The 22674-nt window shown below is 43.2% G+C and overlaps 1 protein-coding gene across 1 annotated transcript in view; it reads left to right on the forward strand.

Annotated features, from left to right (window-relative positions):
- GNB5 (G protein subunit beta 5) overlaps positions 1-22674 on the forward strand; it is a 33838-nt gene that overhangs the window by 6754 nt on the left and 4410 nt on the right. The window contains exons 3-10 of the mRNA XM_083712846.1: positions 1401-1442; positions 2362-2438; positions 3730-3862; positions 10785-10928; positions 13169-13260; positions 15361-15409; positions 16915-17011; positions 22098-22264. Coding sequence (XP_083568972.1) covers positions 1401-1442; positions 2362-2438; positions 3730-3862; positions 10785-10928; positions 13169-13260; positions 15361-15409; positions 16915-17011; positions 22098-22264 — 801 coding nt within the window. The remainder of the gene's footprint in view (positions 1-1400; positions 1443-2361; positions 2439-3729; positions 3863-10784; positions 10929-13168; positions 13261-15360; positions 15410-16914; positions 17012-22097; positions 22265-22674) is intronic.

Genomic DNA, 22674 nt, shown 5'->3' on the forward strand with positions numbered 1-22674 from the left:
AAGAACGTTTGATGAGATTGTGTGTTTATTTAGAAATGTAGGGCATTGCCTTCTTCCAGATACTTATTCTACAGTGTTGTCTGCACTAACCAGTAATAGCTTGCCATCCTCTGAGGCAATGTTTAACTCTTTCATAACTTCCACTAGTTTTCATGACATTTAGAGTGCTTTGGACTATATAAATAGTGCCTCAAACCAGCAAGCTAAGATTTGATTATCTGGGTCCTTATTTGTTGGACATAAAAACATCCCACCCTGTTCCCCATCGTCTCTCATTTAACTTCTCTCTTGGCATAATCTTCCTACTTATTTCCCTCAAGACAGAGACAGGGTTTTCTGTCATTCTGCAGAGGCCAAAGGCTATAATAATGGCAGGTAAAAAGCCTCTTTCGTACCCTAATTTATTTATCAAAATACTTATATACTGCTTTTGCATATGTAATAATCAACAGTGTGTAGTTGAAAATAGCCAAATGGTAAGGACGGCCAGCAAAGACCTCAACGAAATCGTCATGTTTTCAGCAAATGCAGAAATGGCATGAATGCAAGCGTTTGCGTCTATTCAGAGGGCATAATGCACTTATTTTTCAAAACTCTTCTTTTTTCCCTATTTTGAGTTACAACAATTCTGTTTCATTTTGCTGATAACAAATCGATAGTAACTAGCTTTCTTTCATGCCAGCTCACAAACCTTCTTGACTAACTGCTCTGAGGCAATTTTGTAAACACTGGTCGCATCTTCCTGTTTGTTCCTGGAACTGTTGGGCTTGTATTTTGAATGTGGTGTCATGGTGTTGCAGGATCACACAGGGTACGTGAAGGTATCGTGAAGACAAAATTCAGAGCGGGGACAAAGTTTCCTGCTCTCTTCCTGAATTGGTTAACAATTTTACATCTGTTTCCTCTGCTAAAAATAATCGAAAGGGCGAAGTTTTTTTCTCAGGGCAAAGGTTTTCATGTAAAGGACCCCACCCAATGGAAGAGGTGGAGAGATGTGTGATTGATAGCATCTCCAGGCTGAAGTCTAGTGCCATCTTTCCAGGCTGACTTCAGTTGTGAGTCTAGTTTAGCATAGGGCCTTGGTGGTAACCAGCCAAGGGCCTGGTTTAGAATAGACTGAGGGTAACCAGTGCTGTGTCCTCCAGTTGTTTTTGATTCATCTGACCATCAACCTTGCTGGCTGGGGCTGATGGGAGTTGGAAGTCCCACAAAATGTGGGCTACCCATACTTTAGGCCTAGAAGACCTGATGTTGCATTGAAGGGATTTTTACCACCATTTCATCCCTCCTGCACAAACCTTTCGATTTTAGGCAGGAACATGAACAGAGAGAACTGCAGTAAGACTTCAAAATATTTCTCCTTGTTCGAGAAATTTATAATCCCTCTGTGCTTTTCATAGGATGGGAAGGTGATTGTTTGGGATGCCTTCACTACCAATAAGGTAAGTTCCTTGCGTTTTTGATTTCCCTTGAGGCCTAAAGAATGGATGTGTTTGATGAATGTGGGAGGGCAATAGAAGGGTCTTTGTCCCTTTGTCTTCCATTCCATGTTGAAGACCTGCAAATTCTGGTTGGCCTTGGTGATAGCCAGCCAGTTTGGGGGTATTTTTTTAAAAAAATAAGTTGGTTCATTTCAATGTGAAGCTGAGCCAAGTGTGGGACAAACATTCCCACATTCCCATTCTGCTAGAGCAGGCATGTCCAACAGCTTGATTGTGATCTACCGGTAGATCACCAAACGTCTTTGGTAGATCGCGGTAGATCACGAGATGCTTAGTGACCACCCCAAAAAAAGCTTTGCCTACCCTGAAAAAGCTCAACAACTTTGCCTGTCAATAACAATGGGTAGATCACAGCTAGTATTTTTATAATGTGAGTAGGTCACAATCTCTTTGGAGTTGGACGTGCCTGTGCTAGAGGGTCCAAAACTCTGATGGAACAAGGCCTGTTGTTGATAAGTTCCTCTCGTGTTACAAACATCACACACTTCTAGTCACTTCCCATCTTTTAAAATCAGTACAGCGGTACCTCAGGATGTGAACGGGATCCGTTCCAGAGCCCCATTCGCATCCTGAATAGAACATAAGACGCGCCTGCGCATGCACGGGTCGTGTTTCGCCGCTTCTGCGCATGCGTGTGACGTCATTTTAATCGTCTGCGCATGCGTGAGTGGCGAAACCCGGAAGTAACGTGCTCCGTTACTTCCAGGTCGCCGCGGAACGCAACCCAAAAATACTGATCCTGAAGCATATTTATCCCAATGTATGACTGTATAAGAGAATCCTGCTTTACTGTCATTTAGTGATATAGAAAGGATTTGCAAATTGACCCTTAAGATTCAAGAGATGATTTGTGTTTCAGGAACATGCGGTGACGATGCCTTGCACCTGGGTGATGGCATGCGCTTATGCCCCTTCAGGGTGTGCCATTGCTTGTGGGTAAGTGGGAGCCTCCTGATTAAAGCCATTTTTTCATTGTCGCATTGAGCCAAGGGAGCTGTTTCCTTCCCTCCAGGCTTAAAGCACCTGATGACAGCATGGGCTTTTTTAGTAAAGCTTTTGGCCAACTCAATAACTTTGATGCTGACTTAGGTTGTGTATATTTTGATGACTGCTGGATTTGTTTTATTGTGTTTAGTGTGTGTTTTGTTAGCTGCTTTGAGATTCTTTCGAAGATAAGGCAGGAGAGAATTGTTTTCATAAATAAATAATAGATTGCCTTAATAGGTAAATAAAATAACTGAATTCCTGCCTTAGACCAGGAAAAAGCAAACCTGCTACGGAAGTGCAGGGAGATCTTCACAATATAATTGACCGACTTTTATGTGCTTGTACCCAGTGCTCCTTGGAAATTCTAAGAGGCCCAAAAAATCACTACAGTTTCAAAAGGTTCAGTCCAGCATCTTGATTCAAAATGGCTTCCGGTCATATCCAAAGATAGATGAAAATCTGCTCCTTGATCTTGGGAAACACGATGAAAAAATAGTTTACGATAACTTCAGAGGTGCCCAAATGCAAGCAAACAGACAAAAACACACACAACCAAACCTTTCCCTTGTGTGTCCAAAAAAGCAGCTTTTGATAAAAAAATGATGTGAAACCAATCCCACTATAAAGCCGCAGTTAGAATTTTTTTTAGAAATTACAAAAAGAAGAAGAAGCAAGAATTCGAAAGTAGCATTTTGGTAGTGAGAGAAATCCATAGATCACAGTATATCTGGGGAGATCATGGTTTTACTGACTCCTTAAGTTCTCCTAAAGGAGTGGAACTGGCAGATCTGTCTAGGGTAGGAAGGGAACGCCACGGAAACAGGTGCCACCGCAGAGCAAGAAGTATCACCTGAAGATATATGTCTGTGGGGAGGGGGATGAAGTCACTCCCAAAGGCAAGGGTGGGGGATTTGTGACCTTCTAGATGGTGTATTGGACAAATAGGGTAAAAAATGTTCCTAGTCATCTCGTAGGGAGTAGATTTTTCTTCACTTCAGACTTCCCTTCCACCTCCTCAAGCCTTTCTTTAGGCCACATGTTCTCATTATTCCTTTTTTCCAGCTCCACTGCCTCCTTAGGCAGTAGCCAGTGAGTGGGAACAGGGCCTTTCCCTGTGGGTCTGAGTTCCACAGGCAAACCCACAGCAAAATGGAAACTGGACAGCCGGAAGCAAAACTTGCCAACAGCCAGTGCTCAAGTGATATCTTTTTCTCTTACCATTTTTAAAAAAAAACTCTAGGGGTTTGGACAACAAGTGTTCTGTGTATCCGCTGACATTTGAAAAAAATGAGAATATGGCGGCCAAGAAGAAATCAGTTGCCATGCACACCAATTACCTGTCGGCTTGCAGCTTCACAAATTCGGATATGCAGGCAAGTACACTCCAGTATTAGAATCATAGTTGTCGAGGGCCATCTAGTCTAACCCCGTGTAATGCAGGAATCCCAACATGCAGTGCCTCATCCAATTGGAAACCATACTGGACCCTGCTTAGCTTTGCAAACGCTGGTTGTAGACAGCTGAGTACAGATTTATAGTGACGTACCTGTGCATGTGGGATGCGGGTGGTGCTGTGGGTTAAACCACAGAGCCTAGGGCTTGCCGATCAGAAGATGGCCGGTTTGAATCCCCGGCGACGGAGTGAGCTCCTGTTGCTCGGTCCCTGCTCCTGCCAACCTAGCAGTTCGAAAGCATGTCAAAGTGCAAGTAGATAAATAGGTATCGCTCTGGCGGGAAGGTAAACGGCGTTTCCATGCGCTGCTCTGGTTCGCCAGAAGAGGCTTACTCATGCTGCCACATGACCCAGAAGCTGTACATCGGCTCCCTCGGTCAATAAAGCGAGATGAGTGCCACAACCCCAGAGTCGGCCATGACTGGACCTAATGGTCAGTGGTCCCTTTACCTTTACCTGTGCATTAGAGATGGTGCAAGGTTTTATTTTGCTCCTGGGGAGCTGTGTTGCATCCTCCCTGCCTTCACTCTTGTAAACACAATGTATTGACTTCCTTTCCCTCCTCGCCATGTGATTTCCAAATAAAGGAACTGGTTAGTTGACAGAACCAGGATCTGAACCTGTAGAGTCAGAATAAATTCCAGTTTGCTGAGCTTAGGCTTAACAGGAAACCGCGGTTTATTAAAAAGCCCAAAGTGGAAGCTTTCGATGTTATCTGTTTCCCTTGCATACGAAGAAAGAGGAAGAAGGGGGTCCGTGAGAGTCTGAAATAGTTCATGTTGAAGAAGACAGACGAGCACCATGACCAGCAGTCACAGGCGATGGGAATTATAGTCTCCCACATCGGCAGAGCACAATATTGACTGTTTCCTCTATTGGCCTTGGATCTTACAAACATTACATTATTTATTCAATTGTAGGAATTTTGAGACAGCTCAGCATACAAAATACCAGGGTGGAGTAGACTTGTAAGATTTCAAAATAAAATACAAAAGCATCCTCAGGAGTAAGCACAATGCGGCTGAATCACACTACAGGGAAAGACTTAATGAATAAGGAAGTTTTAAGCAAGCGACTAAAGATCGCAGGGTAGAGCAGTGGTTCCCAAACGCCCCCTGCCCCACATACCACTTGAAAATTGCTGGTGGACTACTTAATTGTTTTTCTTCCTGTTGCATGAATTGTAATGCACTGTGCTGGGTGCGATGCGCTTTTTAATTGTATTTTGATTGCTTCTTTCATTGATATAATGTATTACAATTTGAATTTGCACAAAATTCAGATTGTAGCACAATAAAATACGATATAAGAAATAAACATATAAATAAAAATGCAATTGAAAACCAAAGTTAATACTTAATGCGACGGATGTGCCTCTTGTGTTAAACTTCGCTCCTGTTTCTCTCTGCCCCTTTCAAGGCTTAATAACTCATTTAAAAAATAACACGAAAGAAAGAGGCATTTGTTCTTTCTGGGCCTCATTGCCATCATTAACAGCAATAGTACCAAGATTAAATTTATTGATTCTGTCATCCTATTAACTTTATGAGACATAATAAAACACAGATCACCTCAGAGCCGGCCCATCCATGAGGCAAGGTGACTGCCTCAGGTGGCAGTATCCATGGGGGACTGACAATGTCAGTCTTTCTCCACCTCCCATGTTTGTTCCTAATGTAGCTCTCCCCTTACCCTTACTTCCCTGACAGGGAGAGGGTGCTATTTTGGGGTCTGCCTCAGGTGCCAAGATGTCTTGGACCGGTTCTGGGATACCTGAATGAAATCTGCAGACTGCTGGAGGTCCATGGACCACAGTTTGGGAACTCCTTCTCTAGAAGTTTAGGGGGTATCCAAAAGGAGGAAATTCCACAAAAGCCCTGCTCCAGGTCCCTCAATGTGGACTGGAACCACAGTGCAAGAAGTGGGGATTTAATCCTTTCCTTCCGAACCAAGACCACTGCCCTCCCATGCTGCCTTTAGCAACTGAATGGTTAAAAAAGAGATCCTTGGATGCGTGTGTAGATTGAAGGCAGATCCTATCTTTGGGAAGGTTGAAGCCTACTGTCCTAAATGGTTGATAACGTCCTAGGAAGCTGCATGCTATTCTCTCCCCCCTCCTCAAACTAACTAATCTCAAAGAGAAAATCCAGATTTTAAAACAGGAAAAAATAGATTTCTAAAAAGAAAAAAATGAGCTTCAGCTTTTGGTGGAAGAACCTTCTCAAGGATTAAAATAAAATAAAATAAAATACAGTGGTACCTTGGGTTACAGATGCTTCAGGTTACATACGCTTCAGGTTACAGACTCCGCTAACCCAGAAATAGTATCTTGGGTTAAGAACTTTGCTTCAGGATGAGAACAGAAATTGTGCTCCGGTGGTGCAGCAGCAACGGGAGGCCCCATTAGCTAAAGTGGTGCTTCAGCTTACTTAATAACAGTTTCAGGTTAAGAAAGGACCTCCAGAACGAATTAATTTCTTAACCCGAGGTACCACTGTAATCCAGAGGTTTTCAACCTTTTTGAGCCTAAGACTCCCTTGACCAACTCCATTCTTTCTGAGGCACCCCTGTGGGGCTCAGGAGCCCAGTTATGTCACCCCTTGCCTGCAGAGCCGACAGCCCCTCACCCTTTTGCGAACACCCTCCCTGGTGGAGTGTTCCCTCAGCCTCCTCTCCTCTCCCCTCTCCCTGAGAGTCCTTCGGGCTGCCGTCCTTGGTCTCTGAGCTGCCACTCCTTGCCCCAAAGAGGGGTGCCTTCCAGAGGCACCATTCGTTCACCTGCGGCACTTATAGCCCGGGGCTCCTGCAATAAACAGCTGCGCAAGCCTTTGGGAGGCAGAAACGCAAGAGGGCATCAGAGGAGGGAAGGAAGGAAAGAGGGACAGAGGCCAGTGTTGCCCGCGGCACCCCTGACCATCGTTCAAGGCACCCCAGGGTGCCATTGTACCCTGGTTGAAAACCACTGCCTTAATTCAAAGCTCCCATCAGAGCAATGGCCATTCCAGCGACATTCTGAGAGAGACAGTGAAACATAGTGGCCACTTATGTGAGTCAGTGTTGCCCTTCTGAACCAATTTCATTCTTCCTGATGGGGGGGGGGGGTCCACTTCCTTTTACCCCTGGCTCCCCTCTCGCAAATTGCAAGGCACACTTTCCCATTTGGAAGCTTTAATCGCAGCTCTGTGTTTTGTTTTGTTTCTGCTAGTTTTCCACTACAACTTTTCCTGACCCTTTGCGTATGCCCTTAGGCTTGGCATTGCCATAAAAATTTCAAGTTGCAGGCTTTATTTTATTTTATTTATTTTAGTTATGATTTTCAATTTTATACATTTCAATAATTTTATAATCATTTTAACATTTCAAAACTTGACTTCCTTCCCCCTCTTTCTGCGGTTCCTTAAATTTATTTTAAAATATTTTCTGCATATCCAAATTAACTTAATTTGCTCATTTATTCATCTGCTTTAAATATATATTCTTATAAAACTGCAGGTTATTACAGTAACCCTGCCAATGCTCTTATCTGTTTACAGCTTATTTATAAATATTCCATAAACCATTTCCATTCTTTCATAAAAAGTTTGTTATCTGGATTTCTTGCTTTTCCGGTAAGTTTGGCCATTTCTGCATATTCCGTAAGTTTTTGTATCCATTTTTCTTTTGCTGAGACTTCTTCTTCTTTCCATTTTTGGGCGAGTAACATTCCTGCTGCTGTAGTGGCATACATGAATAAATTTCTATACAGTTTGGGGAGTTCTGTCCCCATAATACCCAAAAGTTGCAGGCTTTAGTGTCACACAGGTATAAGCAGGGAAAACAGCACCCCAAGTCTACATCTCTGTCTAATTTGGGCTCTGCATTTGCTGTGATTACACCAGACACCTGCCTTTTAAGGCTACAATTTAAGCACCACAGGTGGATCTTTGACTCCAGTTTCTGTGGCAACAGACACTCCTCATCATCTCAGGTTTATTACTGGAAGTCTCAGAATGGGAAATAATAGCTTACCCTGAGCTTCTTGCATCCCAGAATAGCAGCAGCTAGAGCTTAAACAGCTGTTGAAGAGAGACATAAGCCTGTTCTTGATTTTGCAGCGAAAAACACTAAAATAGCACCTCACATATTCTTATATATTGCTCGCGGGCAGAGTGGGATGTGGGGTGGGAATCCATATTTAGGCAGACACCCTTTATAAAATGGAAGAGAGATTTACCGTATTTTTTGCTCTATAAGACTCACTTTTCCCCTCCTAAAATGTAAGGGGAAATGTGTGTGCGTCTTATGGAGCGAATGCAGGCTGCGCAGCTATCCCAGAAGCCAGAACAGCAAGAGGGATTGCTGCTTTCACTGTGCAGCGATCCCTCTTGCTGTTCTGGCTTCTGAGATTCAGAATATTTTTTTTTTCTTGTTTTCCTCCTCCAAAAACTAGGTGCGTCTTGTGGTCTGGTGCATCTTATAGACCGAAAAATACGGTATTTACTTTATTTAATAAATCTGTATCCTGTACCTTCTCAGGGTGGCAACCAATTAATAACTGCCAGTATACATAACGAAGGCAGTTTATTATGTAAACGCTTCAGTTTCTTATGTATTGCACTGTGTTGCATTACAATTTAAACTCGATGGAAATCAAAATAAAATAGAATAGATAGGAAAGGAAAGCTGCCATCAAAATGGCAATTAAAAAAACATATCTAGCAGTGTGTATTACGATTTGTACAACCGGCAGAAGATCATTGTCTGTCAAGACCCTCAGCAATTTTCAAGGGATCTATAGAGGGGGGAGTTTAGGAGACACTGGTTTAGGGCATGCTATGGAACATGATTTATTGCCTGCGCTGTGGCTTATAGAACGGAGCCTTTATTGCAGCTGAAAACAAGAGGAATCGAACCATCTTTCCCAGGTATTCCTGTCTGACTTGTTTGCTACGCAGTGCCTTTTTCAGTACCCTGCCAATACAGTGGTACCTCGGGTTACAGACACTTCAGGTTACAGATTCCGCTAACCCAGAAATAGTACCTCGGGTTAAGAACTTTGCTTCAGGATGAGAACAGAAATTGCATGGCAGTGGCAGCAGGAGGCTCCATTGGCTAAAGTGGTGCCTCAGGTTAAGAATAGTTTCAGGTTAAAAATGGACCTCCAGAACGAATTAAGTTCTTAACCCGAGGTACCACTGTATGTTGATTGCCAGGCAGAGGGAAAGTATTTTCCTTTCAGCCCCCAAACCATCCCAGTGTTTTAGGGCTGTCTGTTTACAAGGCTGTTCAAGGAGCACAGACATGACATCAGGCCCTTTTTTAATGAGAGAAACGGTTTTAAAATGCAACCACAAGGGGGCAATTACTGACCCAGTCTAACGATCTTGAGTTTTGCTGAGCTGCTGACAATGCAGGGATTATAAAACTGAAAGGCAAAATAGATGTTCACTAAATCTGTAGCCTTCATTGTTTCTCTCCCCCCACCCTTTGCTGGTTAAAAGGGGGAGATAGTAGTCAGCCAAATAAATATTTTTATCTGAGTGCCGTACAGGACATTTCTATAGTAATGAGTTATTTGGAAGCAAACGTTTTGAAAACAAAAGAGAGTAAATATTCAGCTGATAACCTCAGTCTCGCCTTTTAAAGCCACAAAATATTTTATTATTAAAAGTGTGAATACCAGAAATTCCTATTTCGCCTTGAAAGAATACCAGGCGCTCCAGAATCACACAGACGTTTCCCATGTGTGAAATTAGAGCAATCCCATATTCTTTCCTTCTCGTACCACTTTTCTCCTCATCTCCCATGTTCTTAGATTGTAAATTATTTGGAGCAGGTTTGCTTGCTGTGAAGCAGAGTTGGAGGAATTGATCTGGGTTCTCCAACACCATGCCTACTTGTCAAGGGCCTGATATCAGGTGACACTTCCCCCAACCCCCTTGGTAGCATGGCAAGCTCCACTAACAAGAGAAAATTCAATCAAAGTTAGGTTTGAAGTTACCATCTATCAGTTTTTAGGAGGTGAGCCTAGGCCTGTTTCCTAAAGGAATGGCTGGCCAACCAATCCAGTGTTTTTCAAAGCCGTGGCATGATACAGCCGTTAAATACACTTCGTATAATTTTTCCATGCTATTAAAAAAAGAAAAGAAACAAAGACCATTAAAAAAAAACACTACCTTTTAAACTAAGGTAGTTTAAAAAACTAAGGGACGCGGCTGTTGCTATGGTCTAAGCCACTGAGCCTAGGGCTTGCTGATCGGAAGGTCGGCGGTTCGAATCCCTGCGACAGGATGAGTTCCCGTTGCTTGGTCCCTGCTCCTGCCAACCTAGCAGTTCGAAAGCATGTCCAAGTGCAAGTAGATAAATAGGTACCGCTCCAGCGGGAAGGTAAATGGTGTTTCCGTGCGCTGCTCTGGTTTTGCCAGAAGCAGCTTAGTCACGCTGGCCACATGACCTGGAAAAACTGTCTGCAGACAAATGTCGGCTCCCTCGGTCAGTAAAGCAAGAAGAGCGTCATTCGCAACTGGACTTAACTGTCACAGGTCCTTTACCTTTTTAAAAATGAAAAGAGGGAAATTGTTGTGTTATCAATGATGCCAACCACCTTAGTCATAGCGCCCCCTACTGGTGGCTCCCACCCCACCAGCTGAAGACCAGACTTTTAACACAAACTGCTTCTTTAGCGTGAAACTGTGAGTCAAATGAATGAGAAAAGAAAGGGAAATGACTCAGATGCACCCGTGAAACTGAAACAAAGACTCCAACTTTAACATGAATCAGTGGAGACAAATCTTTGACAAATCGTGTCTTTCTTTCTTTTTAATAACAGTTGTTTTCTTTTGTTTCCCCCTTCTCTCCTAAAGATATTGACTGCTAGTGGAGATGGCACCTGTGCTCTCTGGGATGTTGAAAGCGGACAGCTTCTCCAGAGTTTTCACGGCCATGGAGCGGATGTCTTGTGCCTGGACCTTGCTCCTTCAGAGACAGGGAACACGTTTGTGTCAGGGGTAAAAGCAGATTAATCTTTATGCAGGATGGAGGGAGGGAATTGCAGGGGGAGACATGAAGCAAATGAAAATCTCTCCAAGTGGAAGAGAGTATTTTGTAATATTTTGCTAAGCGCCCTTTCTCCCGATTAAAGCTGTTGCTGTTGTCTCCCCAGCTGCACTAATGCAGAATGAGATTCAGGAGAATATAGCCCTTCTCATGGCTTACTGAAAGCAGGGCTGTGTTGGCGGTTAATCCTAGGAGCTGTGTCTGCTGCTTCTCGCAATCAAATGTTACTTCTTTTATAGAAACTTTTATCTACTACTTTTCAGCCCCTATAAAGGCACACAAGGAAAACACAATCCTGATACAATACAAATTTAGGAACAGTAAAACCACTCTTAACAACACACAGAATAGAACCTCAAACTGAAACTGTCAGCAACGTCAACATATAGCAACAAAACAAAACAAAACAGGAAAAGGCTGGTGAAATGGAGAACCTTTTGACTGTCCACCAAAAACCCGTCAATGGAAGGAGCCAGTCAAACCCCAAATTTCAACCACTGGGGTGTGTCATGTAACCTCCAGCTGCAGCTCCCTTGGCAGCCCAGCAGGGCTTCCAAGGATGGGTGCGGTTGATGGGCGGTTCTTCAGACATCCTAGTCCCAAGCTATTGAGGACTCTTCAAGACCCAATTTGTCTTGAATTGGGCCCCAAAATAAATGGGGAGCTAGTGCAGATGGGACAGGCTTGTCATAATATGATCCGAAAAGAAGACAGCCCAAAGCGTTAGGTCTGCTGCATTTTGTACCACCTTCAGTTTCGGAGTGCTCTCCAATAGCAGCCCCACACAGAATGCATTGCAGTAGACTAATCTGCAGCTGAACAGGGTCCATATAACTTGTGACTAGTTCCACCTTCTTCAGGGTGGCACAACTCGAGCCCCAGACAAAGCTGGGCAAATGCAGAAATTCAGAGCAGGTTATATGTCCTCCCTGAATCGGTTTGTCTGGATTAAGCCTTTGGTTAGGCACATACCCAGTCAATCTCTGCACCTCTTTTGTAGTAACTGAAAAGGAACGATGCCAGCATATTAATGGCACTCAATTAAAAAACTGAGGTTAGTAGATTGGGGGGGGGGGCAGAGGCAGTGATGGTGGCATCTTCTCATCCCAGCTTCCTCCAGAAGAAAATTACCCCCTGTGTGATTCTTGTAGAGGAAACCTCCAGTGTTTCTTCTCTTGCCAAAGATCAACGGCAGGTGTGTATACTTATGTACCCAAAACAGTACCACCCAGGCACAACATGGAAATATCATCAGGCTCGAATGAATCCTAAGGTTTGCAGAAGTACAAACAGTCCTCAGCGGGGTAAGGAGAGGAGGGAATAAAACTTCAAGAACTGCCCAGTGTGTTCTGAGCATGCTCCATTGTTGTGGAAGGCTTGCTGATAGTTGGCAAGTCAAACTCTGAGGCCCGTGGGACGGGTTCTCCACCAGTGATTTACAAAAATAGCAGAGATCATCTGGGGTGGTGAAAAAGGCCTGTGGCTAATCTCACCCCTCTTGGCGAGGGGTGTCGCATAGCAGTTCTTCTTGTTGAAATAATTTGATATTTGGCATAAAACAGGTCTGAAAGCAGCTCAGCACTTTCTGGAATGCCCTTGGAATGTGGAAGGAAGCCAGCGCCATATTGATCTTCATATTCTAGTGGCAAAAACTGCAGAAGTAGGAAAACTCTTCACAGAACCATCCCCACTGTTTAAAAATATATTTATTGATTTGGTTTTTTTAAAAAATGCAAGCAAAACAAAATGAGAGAAAACAAAGAATTAAAAAATGCAAATCATAAAGGGACAAAGGACAAAAGGACAAAGATACAGTGCAGTTTCCAAGGGACAATAAAGTATTAACTCGTACAAAGTTTCCTTTTACAAATAATAAAGATACATGAAAATAAAAGTATTCTCCACCTGTGAGTTCAGTCATTTATTTATTTTTAATTAAATCCCTGTGCAGAGAACCATTGATATTTCCGCAGTTTGCCTTAGGCTCGGTATATGAGGGGGGTATTTCATTTTTCACCTTTCTGTGATGAAATTGAGACTGAAGACAACTTGCAAATAAAACTTCAAAATAAACCTGATGATTAAACAGTAAACAGCATCATAAAAACCACCATTGGTTCCATAAGGCACTAGATCTACGTTGATTCTTATTGAGGATATAACTGAATCTTTATTGACTTTTGTTTTTTAGGGGTGTGATAAAAAAGCCATGGTTTGGGACATGAGGACTGGCCAATGCATTCAGTCATTTGAAACCCACGAATCGGATATCAATAGTGTCAGGTCAGTAGGTCCTGTTACCACACATTCATGTGATTGCATCGAAAAATGGTTCATTAGTGCTGACTAGCCAAATACCTGTGAGGATAATGTACAAGGGGGAAAGTGGGAGGGTCAGCTTTCCTCTCCGCCTATCAAAGCTACCAGCGTCTCTAGCCAATGAAGGAATAGCACTGGCCCTGCAGAACAAACCTTTGCTTGCCAATAGCAGGGGTAGCCTGGTGGGCGGAAGGCCCCCGCTACAGTGACCTCGTGGCCGGAGCCATTCCTATCCCTTTGTCACAATCCTGCACGACCAAGAGAAAATTCAAAGAGAACTGGCTTTTGATTAAAGGATTGTTGCATTTTGCAGGCCTTGGCAATTAATTAATTACATGGCAGATTAAAACTCTTTCCCAGCATTCCCTAGTTTGCACCTCTGTACTTTTGAAGTCATAGACTTTGCTTTAAATGTACTTGTTTTCCAGTCCGACTGTCTCCTCAAAATGTTTTCTTATGAGCCACACAGAGTTGTTTTATTTATGTAAAAAGGTAAAGGTAAAGGGACCCCTGACCATTAGGTCCAGTCGTGGCCGACTCTGGGGTTGCAGCGCTCATCTCGCTTTATTGGCCGAGGGAGCCGGCGTACAGCTTCTGGGTCATGTGGCCAGCATGACTAAGCCGCTTCTGGCAAAGCAGAGCAGCGCACGGAAACGCTGTTTACCTTCCCGCCGGAGTGGTACCTATTTATCTACTTGCACTTTGATGTGCTTTCGAACTGCTAGGTTGGCAGGAGCAGGCACCGAGCAACAGGAGCTCACCCCGTTGCGGGGATTCAAACCGCCGACCTTCTGATCGGCAAGTCCTAGGTTCTGTGGTTTAACCCACAGCGCCACCTGCGTCCCTTTTTATTTATGTAGCAGGAATTAATGTAAAGTGGAACATGGGAAGCTATCTTACACAGAGTCAGCACCAGACAGGCAGTCGCTCTCCAGGGGTTCAGGCAGGAAATACAGAATTAGTGCATCATCACATTGCATCATGACATTGACGATATTTTTATAGCAAGCTTGTCATAATTATGGTTTATAGGAGTACTAATCACTTATAAAATTATCATGGTTTACCAGATCCACTATCATATGAGCAGAGGATTTTCTGTAAAGAAAACCCTATCTTAATATTAGCAATTTCCCTCCTTTAATCCCTTTTTGTAAAAGTAAGGTACAATGCATTTTTCTATTGCCTCTCTTTTTCATTTACAGGCTTGATTACAATTAATGTAATGATTTGCAATCGTTTTGATTGAACTTGCACTGTATCATCCAAGTGAAATAATTTTGCAACAGATAATGTAAATAGATAAATACTAACAATTGCTATTTTTTTAAAAAAAAAATTAGATAGATATTACATAGGCACATTATCAATACTAAATTACTAATTAATGTATGCTTTCTGGTATGTGTCTTTGGGGGATAAAATGAGATGTTACATTTTTCTTTGCTTGAAAAGACTGTGGGTTCTGGCTCAAAAATTCTGGTTTTGCATCTGTGAAGAGCCAGAGCTTGCTGTCAACATTGGCTGTTTCTCTTTACCAAAATTAGAAGAAACAGTTTGGAACTTTATTCATTATGCAGAAATCAAAGCAGTTGGCATTGGGGTGGGTGAGTGTTACAGGTGTCTGAGCTGACCTGCCACCTGCTTTGAGACCATCTACATATGCTAGGTGTGCAGTGAAATCTGTCAGAGCTGCATTTCATAAATTTTGGGCCCATGATCCACTTTTCCCTGTAAGATAACCGCAGAAAGTGATAATTCAGTGTTCTAATTCTCAAGTCTTGATCATTTTAACTGTGGCAGTTCCACCTCAACCCCAACCTATCCAGGAGAACTCTAGGGGAGGGAAACGGTAGGCAAATTTTGATGTTATAATTTCTGCTTTTAGATGTTGGATTACCACTGCTGCCTCATTTACCTCTATGTGTTCCTTGTTTTACTTACCTGCTACTGGATATCTGTAACGTCCCTGTATGCAGCATATAGAAAACAAATAAGAGTTGGGGAAACATTATCTTTAATTCCTATATTTCTAACGCAACACACTTTCTGTTCTCTGCATAGGTACTACCCAAGTGGAGATGCCTTTGCCTCTGGCTCAGATGATGCCACAGTACGTTGCCCTATTTCATTTTCAAAAGCCTGGCCGTTTCCCAAATGAGGGCTGGGGGCATGATCCTCTAATCTCCCTGGCCATTCAGTATTTTATTATGGCTTGTTTATTTTGTACATTCTTTACTCACCTAATACTGGTCTCTAGATGAGTTGCAGCCCTTTAAAAATGTACAAATGCGCTCTCTGCACCCTGCAAAGAGGATGTGGTATCTAGGAAGTGTAAAATGGAACAATAAGGTGCCCATCTGTAGGTATGGCAACCTGAACTAGCTGCAGGGGGCAAGGCTGATACATAATTGAGCCCGTTGGCTTTTTTCCTTAGGGATAAGTGACCATTGTGATTGCAGGCATAAAGTGGTTAAAACTGGGTCACCCGAAGATATATTGTTGGACACCAAGGGCCTCTTCCACAGTGAATTACCGTATTTTCCGCTCTATAAGGCGCACCAGACCACAAGATGCACCTAGTTTTTGGAGGAGGAAAACAAGAAAAAAAATATTCTGAATCTCAGAAGCCAAAACAGCAAGAGGGATTGCTGCGCAGTGAAAGCAGCAATCCCTCTTGCTGTTCTGGCTTCTGGGATAGCTGCGCAGCCTGCATTCGCTCCATAAGACGCACACACATTTCCCCTTACTTTTTAGGAGGGAAAAAGTGAGTCCTATAGAGCAAAAAATACAGTATTTTAACAGCACTTAGAATATTTTGGTTTGGCAAGGTTCAAAACAACCGCGAAACCTTTAACCTGGAGGCTTTCCCCAGAGTTTTTATTGTGTCATATGGATGCGTAGCTAATCACAGGTCTACAGAATGGGTATAATGCAAGACAGGTTTCTTATGGCATGTGAAGGTATGAATGCATGTTCTATAGCATAGCTATATGTCGTATAGCATAGCACAGCACGGCTCATCAGAGGCATAATGCATTCGCTTAGCAGCCTGGCAAGTGTGAAAGGGTCTGCACTGTGGCAGAAAAGTGGTTCTTAATGCTCAGAAGAGCGCATGGGAGGGTTAGAAGAATGGAGGGGGCGGCGGAGGGAAAACTTGGCATTGCTTTGCAGCCGATTTTGATTTCCGCCAAGTCCTATTCTAAAGGCTCAGTAGGGGACTACAAATACATCCGCATCTCATTTGAACCTCACTGCAGCCCTGGGATGTAGCTGAGCAGAGACAAATCTGCCCAAGACCACCCAGTGCGTTTTCTGGCTGAGCAGAGAGCTAAACTTTTGTCTTCCCCAGCATCCCAAAGCAACACTGACTTGTCTTGACATCCTGGCAGGCCAGATATTGTGTCTTCCCCCAATGCCCACAGGCTTAAACAGGTTGGACATCCGCTGTAATGATGTCAGGTGATTGACAGGTGGGCTGGACCAGCTACTGGTCCAAGTTTGCCTTCGTGGGTGGGACAGGAGAGAGAGTTTTCTCCTGTTGGTATCTATCAATCTTATCAAAAACCAGCTAATGCGTTTGCCTGAGCACAGATACTGTTTCTCCTTTCTTTCCAGTGTCGTTTATATGACCTGCGGGCAGACAGAGAAGTGGCCATTTATTCCAAAGAGAGCATCATCTTCGGGGCATCCAGTGTGGACTTTTCCCTTAGTGGTGAGACATGAATTCTGACACACTTTTCTTTGGGGGGCAGGCGGGAAGAGCTGTTCTATAATCTCTTTTCAATGTGGCTTCGATTGTTGTCACAGCTACAGAACTGAGGGCACTTGCAGACTGTGGCTACTCTGCCTGTGGGATTAATTCACATACTGGCAAATTCAGGTTGCTCAATTATAGTTAGTTGGGAGCTTTTGTGCAGCAAACCCACTTCCCCAAAAGATCAAATTTATTGCAATAAGGAAAGTAGAAAGTCTGACAAAACGCTTGCTTTGGTGCATCTGCAGACAAATCAGGATGGGTGCTCATTGAATAGCCCGCGTTGTCTAATCTCCCTGCAAATATAGCAGGAAGGATGCTCAATGAACAGGTTGCCTGGAAGTCCCCTTAGCTGGTGAAATAAACTTGTAAAACTGCTGAATCGTTGCAGGCCCTGCAGTCTTCAAGTGATTGCTCTTGAGCTTTGGTTTTGAGGCTAAGGCTGGTAGCTCACCTTTCATGAAAACAGTTCTTTGACTCCAGTACATGCTTTTGGGAAGGTGTTGCTTTAGCTTCTGTATCCCTCTTGGCTGAGGAAAATTGGCTATAGCTTGAGCTGCAACATTTCACTGATTTGAATCAGTTGGATTGGTTGATTTTAGAAAGGTTCGATCTAAAAACAGCAGCAACACTTTGGGTGTCTCCAATTAGTTGGGCATCATTTTATTAAAATACAGTGGTGCCTCGCAAGACAAAATTAATTCGTTCCGCAAGTTTTTTCTTCTTGTGAGTTTTTCGTCTTGTGAAGCACGGTTTCCCATAGGAATGCATTGAAAATCAATCAATGCGTTCCTATGGAGACCGTCCGGGGACAGAGGGGAAGCGCCGTGCGCCTTCCCCTCTGTCCCCGGACCTGTTTTAAAGCAAGGGGCAGCGGGGAGAAGATTGCTTCTCCCCGTTGCCTGCCTCGCAATCTCCGGGGACAGGGGGGAAGGCGCGCGCGCTTCTCCCCGTTGCCGCCCTTTGCTTCAAAAAAGGTCTGGGGACAGCAGGGAAGACGCGCTGCGCTTCCCCGCTATCCCCAGAGCTTGCGGGGCAAGCTTCGTTTTGCGAAGCAGGCCCATAGGGAAATGCGTCTTGCGAAGCGGCTAAGAAAACGAAAAACTCCTTCGTCTAGCGAGTTTTTCGTCTTCCGAGGCGTTCGTCTTGCGGGGTACCACTGTATATTGTTGCGATGAGGACACTTTCTGGAATTAGCATGGCTTTTCTAAATATGTCGACATTAGCTCAAACCTTGAGGAACTATGTGCAGTGTTGTGCAGCAGGCAACTTGTTACTTGTTTTCTAACAGCACGACAAGTGTAGTTGCGCAACATGCACTTTGGGTGATGAAGGGCAGCTGCACATGCCAGCAAATGTTCACACCATCTGCTGCTGGTGGCTGTATGAACAAGGCATACTCTCTTTTTCCACAGAACATCCTGGGCGCCCATTGCTATTTGCGTTCCACTTCCTTGGTCTGTTATGCAAAAGCTCATTCCCTTTCTCGGAAGAGGCAGAAATGTTTTGCACGCTTGTCGTGTGGACAACATCTTGGGTCTTGCTAGTGAAGGAGGAGACTCCCATCTGCTGTGCAGCAGGTCCCAGCCCAGGGTGTTAACCCAAGGCAGGACGGAACAAGTTTCAGGGTGGATGGGTGCAAAGCAAAGCAGGGTTCAGGCTGGGTTGGAAATTGCTGCAGCAAGGAACAAGCTGAAATGGAGACCTCAGAGTAGCAGAAGTGCAGCCTAATAGTAATAATAACTATAACAATAACAACAACAGCAACAACAATAATAACAACAAAATAACTATAACAATAACAACAATTTATTATTTATTATTTATTACCATATTTTTCTGTGTATAAGACTAGGTTTCCCCCCTAAAAAATAATGCCAAAAATTAGGGGTCCTCTTATACTCTGGGCCATCTCCCCCCATTTTCTTAAATCTGAGAAATAAGGGGCGTCTTATACATGGGGCGACTTATAGAGGGGAAAATAGGGTACAGTGGTACCTTGGGTTAAGAACTTAATTCGTTTCGGAGGTCCGTTCTTAACCTGAAACTATTCTTAACCTGAGGTACCACTTTAGCTAATGGGGCCTCCCGTTGCTGCGCCGCCAGACCAGAGCACGATTTCTGTTCTCAAACTGAAGCAAAGTTCTTAACCCAAGGTACTATTTCTGGGTTAGCAGCGTCTGTAACCTGAAGCATTTGTAACCTGAGGTACCACTGTATTTATACCCAGCCCATCTGGCTGGGTTTCTCCAGCCACTCTGGGCGGCTCCCAACAGAACACTAAACATCAATAAAACATCAAATATTAAAAAAATTCCCTAAACAGGGCTGCCTTCAGATGTCTTCTAAAAGTCAGACAACTATCTGACTTTTAGAAGACATCTGATGGGACATCTGATGGGACAGCATTCCACAGGGCGGGCACCACCACCAAGAAGGCCCTCTGCCTGGTTCCCTGTAACCTCACTTCTCGCAGGGAGGGAACCTCCAGAAGGCCCTCGGAGCTGGACCTCAGTGTCCGGGCTGAATGATGGGGGCAGAGACGCTCCTTCAGGTATTCTGGGCTGAGGCCGTTTAGGGCTTTAAAGGTCAGCACTATCTGTGCTACAAGATGCTGCTCTGCTTTAAAGTGCCAGTAGACATCTTCTGCAGTGGCGCAGAGGAGCCTCAGGTCTTCCTAAGTCATCTGCAGCCGAGTTCTCCCAGGTCAGAGGATGGCAGTGCTGCCTTCTCAAACTCAGGCCCTGCACTCCTTCTCTTCTGCTTCACAGCCCTTGCTCTCATCCCCTGAAGTTGAGGAGTCTGGCTGCAGAGTTGTGAGACTCTTTTCCTTGATGTTCCCTTGCCTAGTCCCCATCAGTGATTGTCTGAAAGGAAGGCTGATGTGTCGGAGGCCAGCAAAGGCCAGTGGCTGAGCCCTTTCCTTCCTCAGAAATGGGTGGGGAAGGAAGACTCCGTAACCCTTGAAATCATGACTTGGCAACTCTGTTCAATTCTTAATTTTAGTTACTGCTTTTTTTAAAACACACACAAAATGTTATTACAATTTATAATACAAAGCTCAGCAGCCTGAATTCATCAATCAATATACAAATGCTATATAAATTTTTAAAAACAACAACTACAAAAGCTTCCCACGTTATTCAGTGTAAACTCACCTGACGGGTACTCTTACTTTATAAAAATTACCACAGTTAAAAAAAAGGGGGGTTTACTAAAACCAAGTCTATTTCACATACAACTGGACCTCAAATATTTCTAAATCTACACCCCTCCTCATCCAGTATGATATCCATTTTTAGGCCCTGCTTTATGTGAGAACAGTAGTTTCTGTCACCAGTGGGTTGCATATGGAAGTCTGGTTTTGTTTTGCCTCTTTTTCTTTTAAAAATATTTTTTTATATATAGCAAATTATCAACAACAGAAAGAAAAAAATGGGGGAGAGGAAAAAGAAAACAGCAGCTCACATTAATAGTACATTAACCATCAAACATCCATCTCATTTTAAATATCTAAGTTGATACACCATTCAAATGTCCTGAACAGATATCTCGATGAAGCTTGCATTTTTAAGAAATACTTTCATTTGTATCAGGGACAGTTAAAAGTCCTCAGACCATTGCATAGTAGATGGTTAGTGTGTTTTGTGGCTGTCTTTGAATCTGTTTTTAATTGTGTTATTGCTATAATTTTTTTAACCACCCGTATCCTTGCTTGCACACCATATTAAGCCATAAACTAGGTTCACTAGCCATAATCACAAGTAATTTGTGCCCACTTTGTTCCTCCCCAAAAAAACAACCCATGATACATGGTTTTGCATTGTATCTAAACCAGGGCTTGTAGTTCATTTTGTTCCAACAAACCGCTTTTTGTAGCCACATTTTGATCTGAGCTTATCAATTGCTGGAGCAAAATGAAACCAGTATCCCGGTTCAGCTGGGGGTCATGGTTTGTTTCCTAGCAGTGAGATCTAAGAGGAGTAGAACATCATTCAGCTGATCTGCAGGATGTCTGTAGATTGGTGGATAGAGGCAGAAGATGGCACATCCTTTACCTTAAATGTTCATATTGACTTTCAGTTGTATGCTAATTGCTTATTTTTTTTGCATAGGCTGTATTTTATTGTATTACGATTTGAATTCTATGGCTTGCAATAAAATACAATATATAAGAAACAAAAGAAGCCATAAGACAGAGCTATTCCGCCTGGCTTTCAATTTGAACTTAACCTGATCTTTTATTCTCCTTCCTTCCCTCCCCTCCCCTTTTTACGACGATTACCCGCTCTGGGATCCCACAGCTAATTCTCCCCTGGTCTCCTCGCTGGCCCAAATAGGACTAATTTAGCCAGCTAGCCTTGCTGATCATCTAATGTTTATTGGATGGACTTTCCCCCTAAATTGATTTTTGAATTCTGAATTTATTGTTATTCACGTTTTATATTGTATTTTATGCTGTTTTTTGTTGCATCAATTAAGTGTTTTAAATTTGTTGTTAGCCGCCCTGAGCCCGGTTTTCTGAACCAGGAAGGGCAGGGTATAAAAAATAATTGTTGTTGTTATTAAAAAAAATATATGCAGGTGCACAGTGAATTTCAGTTGCTGAGCAACAAGCAGAAAAATCATTATGTGGTCCAGAAAAGAAAGAAAAAGTTGGGGAACCACTGGCTGACCAAGATATGAAGATTTTGCCATTGTCTGTGCCCTTCCTTGGATTTGCTAAAAATCGGGGTACAGTGATACCTTGGTTTTCTAACATAATCCATTCTGGAAGTCTGTTCGAGTTCTGAAATATTCGAAAACTGAAAGTGGAAGCCTCAAAATGGAAGCCTCAATTTGGAAAACTCAAAATGGAAGCTGCATTTCCTTTTCGACTTCTGAGATGCATTCGAAAACCGAGACTTTTACTTCCAGGTTTTCAGCTTTTGAGTTCTGAAATGTTCGACTATGGAGGTGTTCGAAAACCGAGGTACCATTGTATAAGCCCTGGAAATGTTGTTGTTCTTGTAATGCCATCATTCTTTATGGATTCCTTCTGCAGGTCGCTTACTGTTTGCTGGCTACAATGACTACACCATAAACGTGTGGGATGTTCTGAAAGGGGCTCGTGTTTCTATCCTGTTTGGCCATGAGAATCGAGTTAGCACTTTGAGGGTTTCGCCTGATGGGACGGCCTTCTGCTCAGGATCCTGGGATCACACTCTAAGAGTAAGGGCTCTTCGTTCTTCTGCTTCCTTCCTCTTTCCCCAGAATCAGCATTTCCTATGATTAATGCAGAAATAGTATGATTAAATAAAATGCATTTTATAGCCAGCTTTGTAGTGTAAAGTCATAGGATCAGAGAACAAGAGAAATACAGATTTTGAAAATCTGTTAAAAACATTTATTCAATTATATAATTGTTCCATAAATAACTTGGTCACATCTTAAACAAAAATGTCTTTGGTAAGCACCTAAACACTGTAACATTAGTCACCTGCCTCAATTGTTGCTCGTAATCAGTTGCAGAGAACCGGAGCTTGCTAGACGCCCAGTTTCTAAGAAGCTTCTATATGCAGACACTGCAGAAAGTTTTCTAATAGATCCAGAAATACACTATTTAAATTAATAGTAATAAA

This window comes from Podarcis gaigeae (genome assembly GCF_964106915.1).
Source record: "Podarcis gaigeae genome assembly, chromosome: 14".
In the NCBI taxonomy this organism is placed as follows: Eukaryota; Metazoa; Chordata; class Lepidosauria; order Squamata; family Lacertidae; genus Podarcis; species Podarcis gaigeae.